General features: G+C 57.2%; 1 protein-coding gene across 1 annotated transcript in view; it reads right to left on the reverse strand.

The window, feature by feature from the left end:
• Window positions 1–12,469, reverse strand: part of PEBP4 (phosphatidylethanolamine binding protein 4) — a 73,955-nt gene that overhangs the window by 4,499 nt on the left and 56,987 nt on the right. The window contains exons 6-7 of the mRNA XM_058859150.1: window positions 3,379–3,424; window positions 2,284–2,400 (exon numbers count right to left, since the gene is read on the reverse strand). Coding sequence (XP_058715133.1) covers window positions 2,284–2,400; window positions 3,379–3,424 — 163 coding nt within the window. The remainder of the gene's footprint in view (window positions 1–2,283; window positions 2,401–3,378; window positions 3,425–12,469) is intronic.

Below are 12,469 nucleotides of genomic sequence, written 5' to 3' on the forward strand. Positions count from 1 at the left end.
ATGTTCATCCCGGCACAGGGATATTCATCCCGGCACAGGGAGTTCATCCCAGCACAAGGGAGTTCATACTGGCACAGGGATGTTCATCCTGGCACGGGGAGTTCAGCCCAGCACAGGGATGTTCATCCCGGCACAGGGATGTTCATCCTGGCACAGGGAGTTCATCCCGGCACAGGGATGTTCATCCTGGCACAGGGAGTTCATCCCAGCATGGGGATGTTCATCCCGGCACAGGGATGTTCATCCCAGCACAGGGATGTTCATCCCGGCACAGGGAGTTCAGCCCGGCACAGGGATGTTCATCCCAGCACGGAGATGTTCATCCTGGCACGGGGATGTTTATCCCGGCACAGGGAGTTCATCCCGGCACAGGAATGCTCATCCTGGCACAGGGATGTTCATCCTGGCACAGGGATGTTCATCCTGGCACAAGGATGCAGCGCTGCAGGCTGGACACATCCCGAGGCTGGGCTGGGCCAGCGCCGCTCCCTGTGCCCGGTCAGGACACATCCCTGTCCAGGATTGGTGGTGATGGCTGTCCCCATCCTTGGGGAGACAGAGTTGTCACTGTCAGCAGATGGAGGACAGAGTAAAAGCAGTGAGAAGGGGTTCATTTGAGGCCAAATAAGATGGGAAATTCCGAGCAAGGATGCGAACTGTGCCTGTGGCATCGCCAGGAGAGCCTGCATCATTTCTGCTGCGAGAGAGAAGCAAGGCGGATCTGGGCTGGGACCTCATCCATGATCCTTTGGGATTGGGGTCACCCCCTCCTTGTTTCCACCTTCTGCCAAAGGTGTCTGCTCCTCTCCGTGCACCACAGGGTTGGATGCACCAGCGGATCCATCAGCGCTCATCCCACTGCCTTGGGGATGGATTTATTTAAAACCCTCGAGACACCAAAATCTCATCCTTTGGCTGCTTTTAGGGCTCATTCCCTGGGAATAAAGATGATGGGCTGTCAGCGTCTCAGTCCAGCAGCATCCCTTGGCCAGGCCAAGGATGTGCTGCAGCAGTGAAACGGTTAAAAATAACCCTCAGCCAAGTCCTTAAACACCAGCCCCGGCCAGACCCCCGCAGCTGCCTGACAAACGATGCTCAGGCGTTGGATCTTGTGGAAAAATATCCGCTGGGTCTTTCCCAGGAAGCGCAGGAAGGGCTGGGAAACACAGATGGGATGGGGACAGCGCCAGCTGGGGAATGCCAGGCCACCCCATGCCTTGGGGACAGCGGGGTGGGGGGGGACCTTCCCCAGGGTGGCTGAACCCCTTTGGGGGTGACATCTGGGGGGCTGGAGCCACATATCCTGCTAATAAGAGGATTTATCTGGAACGTCTCTGCTTCCCTTCCCAGCTCCGGGATGCTGCGATGAAAATGCGGGAACAACACGGAGCCCCCTCCTCCGAGCAGGAATGAGGGGCCGGCTCCACTGGCAGGGGGGTGACAGCAGCGGTGTCATTAAGAAGCGGAGCTAATGAGCCAGAAAACAAAGCCAAGGGCAGGGAAAACCCGCAGGGAGACTCGTGGCAGCCTCATCCCGCTCCGGCTGTGGGATGAGCAGTGCTCAATGCCGGGGGAAGGGTCAGGGGCTGTCCCAGAGCCCCCTAGAGCCAGCCCCCCTCTCCGGGCCGTGGTGATTGAGGCAGCACAGCCCAGACACAAAGACCTGCCCTGCCCTGCCTGTCGAGCCCTGCTCAAGTGGTCCCAGCAGGGAAAGTTTTGAAATTTTCCTTGTGGAGGCCACGTGGGCCGCAGAGCCCCGAGTTCCAGGCAGGGCAGGGAGGAGGATGGATCCATCCCAGGGTCCCGCAGGCTGCCCCGTGCCCCACGATGGAGCAGCAGGGACGGTGCCCTTGGGCGTCTCAGGGGTCTCGCCTGCTCCATCCCTTCCGTGAAAGACTTTGGGAGGAGTTGGAGAGCTGGGAGTTGGCGAGCGTTGTGTCAGCCCGGTTTGAGCAATCCCTTGCTAAACCTTCTCCAGGGCTGATCCTTATCCGCCCGCTCCGAGGTGCCGGTGATGCAACTCCTGCGGCTCGGGCTGGGGGGATGTGCCAGCAAGGGCTGCATTTCACAGCCCACATCTCTCCCGGCTTCCGATCCCGCTAGCCAGGCCGTTACCAGACGTTTTCCAAGGGTTTCTGCTGCTTGGCAAGGATTTAACACCTCACCCACGTCCCCTGAAAGGATCCCTTTGCACCGAGCCAGCATCCCCAGCCTGCTGGAGCATTATCCATAGCCCTGGAAAAGCCCCTAGGGGCTGGCATGGAGGGCACAGCGGGTCCTTACTCAGCGAGTTGTTCTCCTCGGAGCTCAGGGCGATGGTCTCCTGTGCCGGCTGCCGGTACAGGCGGAACTGGTAGCGGTGGTAGCCGCTGTAGCGTCCGGGCTTGGGCCGGCTGTAACCTGGGATGCAGAAGACAAGGGCTGAGCATCCCTCTGAGCCAAAATTCCTATTGGAACCGATCCTCCATCACCCTCCTCCAGGCTGGGATTGCCTCTCCCACCCAGCTCCCTGCACTGTGAGCCCTCACCATCAGCAGCTCAGGTGTTCCACGGGCAGAGCGGCCACCAAAAGCAGCCCCTCGCCACATCCCGGAGTGGCCTGACCTCCCCTCCATCCCCCTCCCCGTGTCTGCACCCTCCCTGCTGGGTGCAGCCTCCCCTGGGCTGGGGGGGAGTGTCGGGGGGGACAAACCTGAGACCCCCAGCCCCCCACCAGGGCATGAGCAGCACTCCTAGGGCTGCCTCAGGAGGAACCTTGGGGTGCACACCGTGCTGCAGGCTGGGAGGCAGCAGCGCACAGCTGCCCAGATGTGGGGCCTGCAGCTGGCTCAGGGCATGTCCAGCTGCTGAGGACAGAGAGGGCTGGCTGTCCCTGGGAAAGGGACATCCATGGAAGCACAGCCACCCCTTGGTCTCCATCGGGGACAGGAGGATGTGACACCAAGGGACAGACAGGAGGCTGAAGCTCCTCCAGGACTCAGCCAGGTGAGCCCCCAGCCCCTCTCCCCTGGGGTGTGACCTCCCGAGCCAAACGTGGCCCCTTTTGAACCGAAAGTCTTTGTTCCTGCAACATCACAGGAGTTGTTGGGATTCACCCGCTTTTATCTTGTGTTTTTCTTTTGGGTTTTATCCCTCCCCCTTCTTTTTGCACTGGTTTGGAGCCTTTCCAACCTCTGGGGAGTTTTTAAACCACTTTTGCCTCTAGAAAAAAGAAGAGAAAAAGTGGCTCCTATTTCAGGCAGTGCCCAGCTGTGCCCTGGGGAGTTCCTCGTGTCCCCCCTTGTGTCCCCCCTCATGTCCTGAGGTGCCCACCCCAGCCAGCACTGCCACCCCCTCGTCCCAGCTGGCTGAGACCCCTCATGTGGGGTCTGCACTCACTTGTCAGGACCTTCCCTCTGATCTTCCCAACCCTCAGATCCGAACCCTGGAAGGACAAAAAGAGGGAGGTGAGGTGAAACTGGGGTTGTCAGGAGAAACACGGGGCGATGGACCCCTCCTGCCCCCCCAGCTGTGCCCACTTCTCCCCAGGGATTCATTTTCCAGTATTTTGTGGGTTTTCCTTGTAAAGATCATTTGGGAGCCGCTTCTGCAGGGTGGGTGGGAAGGAGTGTGCCAGGGCTTTTCTTTGGCTATTTGGGATTTAGGGACTCTACCCACAGTGCCCTGGCAGTGTGGTGACGCTGGTGTCACCTGCACAGGGAGACTGTGAATGCTCTGGAGATCCAGGCCAGAGGTTCAGGATGTGGCACACCGGGAAAGCCTCAATAATTCCATGAAAAGCCTTGGTGCTGCTCGGCACACCGGTGTTTGGGAGAGCTGGCCCGTTCCAGGTGGGATTGTGGTGAGTTCCACCAGCATTCCCACGGCAAAGCTTTTGCTTTGCTCTCAACAGAAACTCCTGCTCGCAGAGCGAGTCCCACTGGAGGCTTGGATTCCAATCTCCATCTTGGGATGTTTCCCGGGAGCAGGGAGCCTTTCCTGGGACACCGAGCATCCTGTGGGGACCGGACGGGTGACAAAGGGATGATAACAGGAGCTGCATCCACATCCTGGCCCCGCACATCCCACCTCACCCCTGACCTGCTGTGCTATTCCCGGCCATTCCCAACCTCCCGGCACTCGTAAATCCTCTCCTACGGCACCCGTTATTCCAGTCCTGCCCACACACGCTCCGCTGCCAGGGCTCCTCCGTCCTAACCTGCCCTGGGAATTATTATCCCGAAAAAAAAAGATGCCTCAGATAACTCCCAGCAAAAGCGCACGTGGGGAACAGGGTTCGGTGCCTCGGCTCCCGCGATCAAAGCTTCCCTTTCCCTCCAAAGGAACCTGCTCTGCGCTGAGTCACGGCCGGTGGCAGCCTCCTGCCAGCTGCCCCTGGCACACCAAAGGTCACAGGGGAGCCTGCTCAGATCCTGGGATATCGGCTCACCACCCCTGCAACCAGAGCTGCAAATGTCCCGCTGGCAGGGAGGCCAGGAGTGAGGATTTGGGCAGGTTTGGGTGCCCGGCACCAGAGCGGGGGGGGGAGGCTCAGAGCAGGATGGGAGGGGAGAAGCACCCGGGGGTGCTGCAGGGGACACGCGGGGCCCTGGGGCGGCTGCGGCCCTGCCCAGATGTGCACACCCACGCTGTCCAGATGTGCACACCCACGCTGCCCAGATGTGCACACCCACGCTGTCCAGATGTGCACACCCACGCTGCCCAGATGTGCACACCCACGCTGCCCAGATGTGCACACCCACGCTGTCCAGATGTGCACACTCATGCCATCCAGATATGAACACCCACGCTGCCCAGATGTGCACACTCGTGCCATCCAGATATGCACACCCGCTCCACGCAGATGTGCACACCTGCACCATCCTGATGTGCACACCCACACAGTCCAGACATGCACACCCCCCACCATCCAGGTGTGCACACCAGCTCCGTGCAGATGCTCCACGGTCCCCATCCAGATGTGCACACCGGCGCCATCCAGATGTGCGCACCTGCACCATCCAGATGTGTACATCCGCACCATCCAGATGTGTACATCCGCACCATCCAGATGCGCACCACCAAGCCCACTCACACCTCCTCCGCCCAGATGTTCTCGAGCCCTCCAGCTGTGCCCGCTGCCCCAGATGTGCCGCTGCCCGCCGGGGCAGGCTTATCCCGAGCTCGCCGTGCGGCCGGGCCGGTTGCCAGCCCCAGCTCTTCAAAGGCAGGGACTGCGGGTTTCTCTGCGCCGTGCAGGGACCGCGCTGCTATTCCTGGCTTTGCCAGGGGCTTATCGGGCCAGGCCGAGCCTCCTCCCTGCTTCCCTGCCCGCTGATGTGGGCTGCCTGCTCGCCCCGAGATGCTGCGGGTTCCCCGCTAGCCTCGGGCATGGGAGAGTCAAAGGATAAAGCTCCTTTTTAAGAGGCGAGAACAGGAAGAGGGCGGGAGGGAGAAAGTCGGGATGAACGCTCCAAACCCTGCCTTTTAATTTTTCTTTAGTAGTAAACAGCTGTCCTGGGAGCAAGGAACGAGCTCTGGGCACGGCTGCGGGGATCTGGGGGAGATTGGAGAGGTGGGGTGCGAGGCCCTGTGGCATTTTCTCCTTGTTTTTCGCTAAGGGAATGGTTTGTAGGAGGAATAAACTCCCCCCTTCAGCCCCTTTCCCCTTTGCTAACACGCCGGTGAGGGCGAGGGGAGCATCACACTCCGGCAGCTCCCAAAGATCCCTGCCACGAGCAGAGCTAATGGACACTGATGAGCTGCCGCGTTTATTAATGCCCTTTTATGAGAGCATTAATAGTTCCTAATGACACCATTTGAGCTTCCCAGCCTTTTATCTCCTCTTTCTCTCTTTCCCCTGCCGAGGACTCGGTGTAGGAGGTGGAATTAGATATTTCCACCCTCCGGTCTGTGCCGGCTGGTGTCGAGAGCTGGCGGGGCACGGGATGCTCGTGCAAAGACCTGGGCAGCCTGAAAAATCTGTGCCGCCAGGAGCTCCTCTCCCAGATCTTTTCCTCCTTCCAAAGGAGCGGGGAATTTTATCCCTCTCATTCCTGGTGCCCTGGGCACCGAGCGAGGCTCCCTGGAATCTCACGGCCAGCCCTCGGTGCTGCCTGCACGTCGCAGCCGAGGGTGGGGGGGGGAATAAATAAATAAACACAAATAAATTAAAAGGCAGTGAGTCACCTTGTGTTTTCCTCTTGATCTTTTTGTTTTCTTTTCACCCCCTTCCCTTTCTCCCCCCTCTCCAGAACGTGTCTGATCCCATCGGAGAGGAGGGGAAAGGGATGGGTGGCGAGCTCTCGCCAGCGATTCGCCCGGGCGAGGACGGAGGGTTATGGAAAGTGGGTGTGGGAATCGGCACAATCGCTGGCAGGGGACCAGGACAAACAGATGACGGATGGGACCCAGGGAAGTGCAGCCGAGCAGGGCTGGGCTGCTCCTGCCTCGCCGGGAGCGCGTCCCAAGCCGGCCCCGAGGACCCCGGGGGGGCTCAGCCAGGTGCGGGGGCTGCATCCCATGGGAAGCAGCCGAGGGGCCGGCCAGGATTAACCAACAATTTCCCGAGGGGGAAGCCGATCCCGAGCACCCGGGGCTCCTCCTGCGCTGCTCCTCACGAGCAGGAGTTGGACAGGGCAGAGCGGCTTCAAAGCCAGCCCGGCGGGAGCCCAGATTTGTTCTCCTCAATTTCTGTGATCTTTGGAATGAGGTCAGGATGGAGGAATTGGCTCGGCGAGCGCAGGGGAGCATCCCGGGAAGGGCCGAGCCGCTGGGATGGCAACCCAGCTTCCCTGCGAGGCTGGAACAGGGAATAAAAGGCTGAGATGCTAATTGCAGGTGGATATGGATCTGTTCCACCGTGTCCTTGCATAGGAAGGTGAAGGTTTTGGGGTTTCCTCCTCCTCCTCACCAAAGCCTGCAGCAGTGGGGAGGACCACTCCTCCCCCAGCTCCCAGAAACATCCAGGCTCGTCCTGCTTTCCAACAAAAAGCATGTGAGCAAAGAGCCGATCCAAGAGAAACTCTCCTTCCAATTATCTCCGCGCGCAGGGAGGCCAGGAGAGAGCAGGGCAGGGCCCGGCCGGCTCCCAGCACTCCCAAACTCCGGCATTTCCCAGCTCAGCCGCCTGCCTGCACAGCAGCTCGCTTCCAGTGGGACCCTGCTGCCGGATCTGGGGCATGGGATGCTCCCACACCAACCCTCCAGCCCAGCCTCGCTTTTCCCGTCACCGCCAAGCCGGGGTTTGGTGCCCGAAGGAGCCTCTCGGCCCCGACCCTGTGAGTCCTTCCGTGCTGAGAAATGTCACATCCCATCATGCCAGCCTCGCTGTGCCGCGGGATTGTTGTGGGCTCTGTCGGGAAGGAAACTGGGAGGAAGAGGAAAAAATATGGAGAAACACAGAAAAAGTTTTCATGGAAGAACCAGGGTGGGAGACTCCCCTCCAGCCAGGATGGGAAAGGTTTCCTTGGGAACGGCCTCTCCTGGCTGCTCTCTCACTCCAAAGTGTTTTGCCAGCATTCCCAGGGCAGGGAATGACTTAACACAGGGACGAGACCCCACAGAGGCTGGATCCCATCACACCCCAAATGCAGAGAAACCTCCCCTTCCTGCTGGAAGCAGCCCAGCTTTCCCAAGCCCAAAGCTTCTCCTCAGCCTCCTGCTCTGGTGCTTCCCCTCAGCCCCAGTTCCTGGATCCTGGGATGACTCAGGGCCCTCGCTTTGTGCTCGGAGCCAGTTTCACTCTCCGGGCACAGCTGGAGACGTGGCCAGGCCATCCCAGGCCTGAGGCAGAAATGATTCCCAGAATTTCCCTGTTCCAAAAAACCGGCACCCCATGTCTCCATCCAAACTTCCCACCCAGATCCTCTCTGCCCAGACACTTAAGAGCAGGAATTAATCCCCTTCCAGATCCTCCTGCTCCTCTCACAGGCTCCATGAATGTCCAGTCCAGCCCTGTGGTCCCCAAGGATACATGGAATCATCCCATGTATCTCCAGCTGCCAACCTCCTTACCCAGAGCCCATTAGTTTAATTTATTAAATTTTATATTCACGGAATCCCGCCATTCCAAGTGATATTTGACTTGCTCCCTGTCAGTCTGCACCTGAGAAATTTATAAACTGCCATGATCTGAGCCACATCCAGGCAGAAAAAGGGTAGAAAAGGTACTTTTCCTTCTACTTCTTTTTGGAACTTCTTTGGAACTTCTTTTCAGGACAGATCCAGAACCTCAGGAAAGCTAAATCTGGGTGGGTTGGGATCTCCCAGCTGATGGATTTGTCTGGGAACTGACACAGCTGCAAGCACCAAAACAGGGTGATTTTAACCCTAAAATGCTACCAGGACACCCCCTCCCAGCAGGTACTGACCTCATCCCAAGAAATCTCCGAGGCTCATGAGAACTCGTGGGAAAATTTGCTGAGGCCCCCAAGGAGCAGGAGGGGTCCCACTGTCACCCTTGGGAGGCTCAGGCTGGAGCAGGCCCAGGGATGTCACCACTCCAACACGGATCTGAAGAGCCTCTCCCACTTTTCCAGGGTCTGAACTCCAAGAATTTACACCAACAGCCCTCAGGATCCTCAGGCAGCTCTTGGCACAGCCCGGACATTTTTCTAGCTCACGATAAATGGGGAAGGCGACCATAAAAATATATTAAAAAATAAATATCGGGCACGGTTGTAATTTAAATGCAGCTTTGTCTGATCCACCCTAATGCCGCAGGGGAGGACGTGCCATGGGTTATTAACTAAGCAAAATAAACATAAATCACCTCTGTGCCTGGCTCTTTGCAAGCTTTTTTTAATCTAGAAATAAAACCCTGCACTCCATAACCCAAACCATCCCTGGCAGGGATATTCCTGGGCTCCTGCGTCCCTCCTGGCAGCCCGAGGATGCCATTCCCAGCCCTGGAATCTCCAAAAAGAGAGGTTCTGCAAAGAGGGAGGCTCTGCTGGGTGGATTTCCAGCGAGAGACGGATCCCTGCCCGGCTTAGGCGTTGCTGGCACGGCTGCTGTGCCCATCTGCACCTCTCCTGCAGGATGTAGGTGAGGGGTCCCAGCCAGCGGGGAGGAGGCTGTGATGACACTGGCAGGGTTTTGAAACCTCAGACAAAACATCTGTGTTGAAAAAGGAGAAGGATTTTGGTTTTTTTTTTAATAAAACACCTGTGGGATTGCAGAGGCAGCTGGAAGGGGGAATGGGATGCAGGATGCTGGGCTCTGTTCCCAAAAGTGCAGCCGAGCTGCTGTGGGAGGGCATGGGAGATGTGGCTTTGCCAGGACACTCCTGGCGTGGGATGGAGCGCTGGATTTGGAAGTCGAGGCCGGTGGCTTTGCCAAGAAACTTCATGGAGGAGCTTCCCTGCTACCCCTTCCCTCGGCAGGGAAGCACCAGGGGCTTGTTGAAATGAGAAAGTCGAGTAAAGATGGAGGTTGAATAAAATGAAGGTTGAACAAATGAGGGTTTGTATAAAATGAAAGGTGAATAAAATGAAGGTTGAACAAACGATGTCTGAATAAAACAACAGTGGAATAAAATGAAAGGTGAATAAAATGAAAGGTGAATAAAATGAAAGGTGAATAAAAGGATGATTGGACAAATGAGGGTTGCACCGGGTTGTGGACAGGGCTGAGCACTCCCTGCTTGCCCGGGGAGCCGGGGGGTGGCTGAACCCCAAAACCCCTTTTGGGGAGCGCCACCACCGCGTCCTGCGCGGTCACACCCCGGCCCCTGCTGTAACGCCGGGGTGATAAATGATGGATGTGATTGCTAAGAACAACAGGGATGTTGATAGCAACCCCAGGGGTGTGTTAGGAAGCTGCGTGGATGCCGGGCTCGGCTCTGGCTGCCTTCAACAGCCCCACGGTGTCGCAATTGCGGGCGAGCTCCTGGCCGAGCTGGCTGCTGGATGAATCACCCTGAGCCGCTGGCCCGGGGCTGGCCCGGCCAGGAGAGGGATGTGCTGGGGTTTGTCTGGCTCAGGATCCGGCCAGGACCCTTCTGGAGCATCCACCATCTCCCTGGTGGGATGCTGCTCTGCTGGGGTGGGAAGTGGTGCTGGATCTGGAGGAGGATGAGGATGAGGAGGGCGCTTGGTGCCCCTCGTTGTGACTGCAGCGCTGCCAAATGCCGCTCACTATGCCCGCTCTCCCAAACCACGCCTGCATTTGCTGCCCTGGGCTTTGTCACCAGCCCTGTCCTTCCCAGGAACTCCACGAGGGTCTCCTGAGAATCAGGCCTTTGATATTGTTTTTCTACAAGTTCTAGCCACTTTCCCAGGAAAGTAACTATAAACATAAGTGTTTATACATTCTATTAAAGATATACCTTTTGATGGACATCTCTCATGGCCAGTGTGGTTAGGAAAGTGTTAACCTGACTATCCAATCCCTGGTTGTGGTCAGAAACCTATAAACACTGAAAAAAATAAATAAACTAATCTCTTTCTTTTACCACACCTTGAACTGGGTCTGTGTAACTCATTTTGTGTCCAACAGTGACATCTCCCTTCATCCACCCCATGGATCTGGGCTCCCTCTGCTCTCCCCCACTTTTGATGTGACATCCCCGAAATGCTGCGAGAGCTCTCAGAAAAATGACAGGAGGTTTCCACAAAGCCCCCGAGATTCCAGCAGGGGGAACAAGCTTGACTTGGCCAGAAAAAAGGGCTGGGTAGGACTGGAAAGGTCTTTTCCATCCCAGTCCTTGGGAGTGGAAAACTTGCTCGCCCTGTGTGCGTGTAGCTTTAAGATGAGTTTGCTTTTCCAGCAGCAGATTTCCGGAGGATTCTTGGAGAAACACCAAATTTTGCCTAATTCAGTCATTTAAAGGCCCGTAGCCTGAAGTCTGTGCAGATGAGAGCAGAGCCTGCACTGAAACCTTCCCTTGGGATGCGTCCCCGGGGAGACTCCACTGCTCTGTGGCCTTTGGGCACCGGGATCATTTCCTTTGGTGGTTGGGAAGTGCCGGCACATTCCCGGTGCTGCCACCATCCAGGCTGTGCTCACCAGCAACAACCACGGCCTCACATCTGAACCACACATCCAAGACACAGCCAAGCTGGGATTGTGGATTTGGCTGGGAAGGGATTTAAATCCATCCAGTGCCACCCCTGCCATGGGCGGGGACATCTCCCACTGTCCCAGGCTACTCCAGCTGGGCCTTGGACACTTCCAGGGATCCAGGAACAGCCACAGCTCCTCTGGGAATTCCATCCCAGCCCCTCCCCACCCTCCCAGCCAGGAATTCCTTCCCAGTATCCCATCCAGCCCTGCCCTCTGGCAGTGGGAGCCATTCCCTGTGTCCTGTCCCTCCATCCCTTGTCCCCAGTCCCTCTCCAGCTCTCCTGGAGCCCCTTCCCCAGGCCCTGCAAGGGGCTCTGAGCCCTCCCTGGATCCTTCCCTTCTCCAGGTGAACATTCCCAGCTCTCCCAGCCCGGCTCCAGAGGGGTTCCAGCCCTTGGAGCAGCTCCGTGGCTCCTCTGAACTTGCTCCAGCAGCTCCCTCTGATACTGGGGACTCCCGAGCTGCAGGTGGGGTCTCCCCAGAGTGGGACAGAGGGGGAAGAATTCCCTCCCTGCGCTTTTTTGGGGGTGAGTTTGGGGGTTGCACCCAGGCATGACCAGCAGGAGATCTCGGTGGGATTTGGGGTCGCACGCTGAGCCCATCCCACCCCCAGATCCCACACGGACACCCCATCCCACCCCACAGCCGGCCTGGGGGGGCTGCCAGGGCTCAGGGGGGTGCTCGCACACGCCCCAAAAAACTCCCCTGCAAATTCCTCCTCCCTGGGGTGTCTGATCCCCATCCCGGGCACCTTCCCGGGCGCGGGGGCGGATCAAAGGCCGCGCGTGCCGGTCCTGCTCCCGCTCTGGGCCAATTTGGCTATTTCAGCTCCCCTAATCTGATGGGAGTGGGAGCTTGGGGGGCTCATTTATTCCTCTGGGAGTTTTTCTGTTTGTTTTGCTGGTTTTGTATTTTTTTTTTTTTTATTTTGGAGGGGGTGGGTTTTTTTGTTGGCTTTTTTGTTTTTTTTTTGGGGGGGGAATGTTTGCTTTTTTTTTTGGTTTTATTTTTTATTTTTTGGAGGGCTTATTTGTTTTTTAGGGGTGGTTTTATTTTTTCGGGGTTTTTTTTTTTGGTTTGGTTTGTTTGTTAGTTTTTTGTTGTTGTTCAGTTTTTGTTTTGTTTTTTTGGGGTTTTTTTTTGGTTTTGTTTGTTTGTTAGTTTTTTGTTGTTGTTCAGTTTTTGTTTTGTTTTTTTGGGGGGTTTTTTGTGGGTTTTTTTTTTTTTGTTTGTTTTGTTTTTGGTTTTGTGGGGTTTTTTTTTTTTTGCTTTTCCCTTCCTTCCGCTGGCCCAAATTCTCCCTTTCACCCCCGATGACGGCAGCCCCGGCCGGGAGGGGACCGCGCTGTCCGGCCCCCGCCAGCGCATCCGGGCGGCCTCGGGCTCCCCCCAGAACCCCCCCAGGCCGCTTCCTGACGGCTGC

The sequence above is a fragment of the Poecile atricapillus genome, chromosome 29 (assembly GCF_030490865.1).
Source record: "Poecile atricapillus isolate bPoeAtr1 chromosome 29, bPoeAtr1.hap1, whole genome shotgun sequence".
NCBI classification, from domain to species: domain Eukaryota; kingdom Metazoa; phylum Chordata; class Aves; order Passeriformes; family Paridae; genus Poecile; species Poecile atricapillus.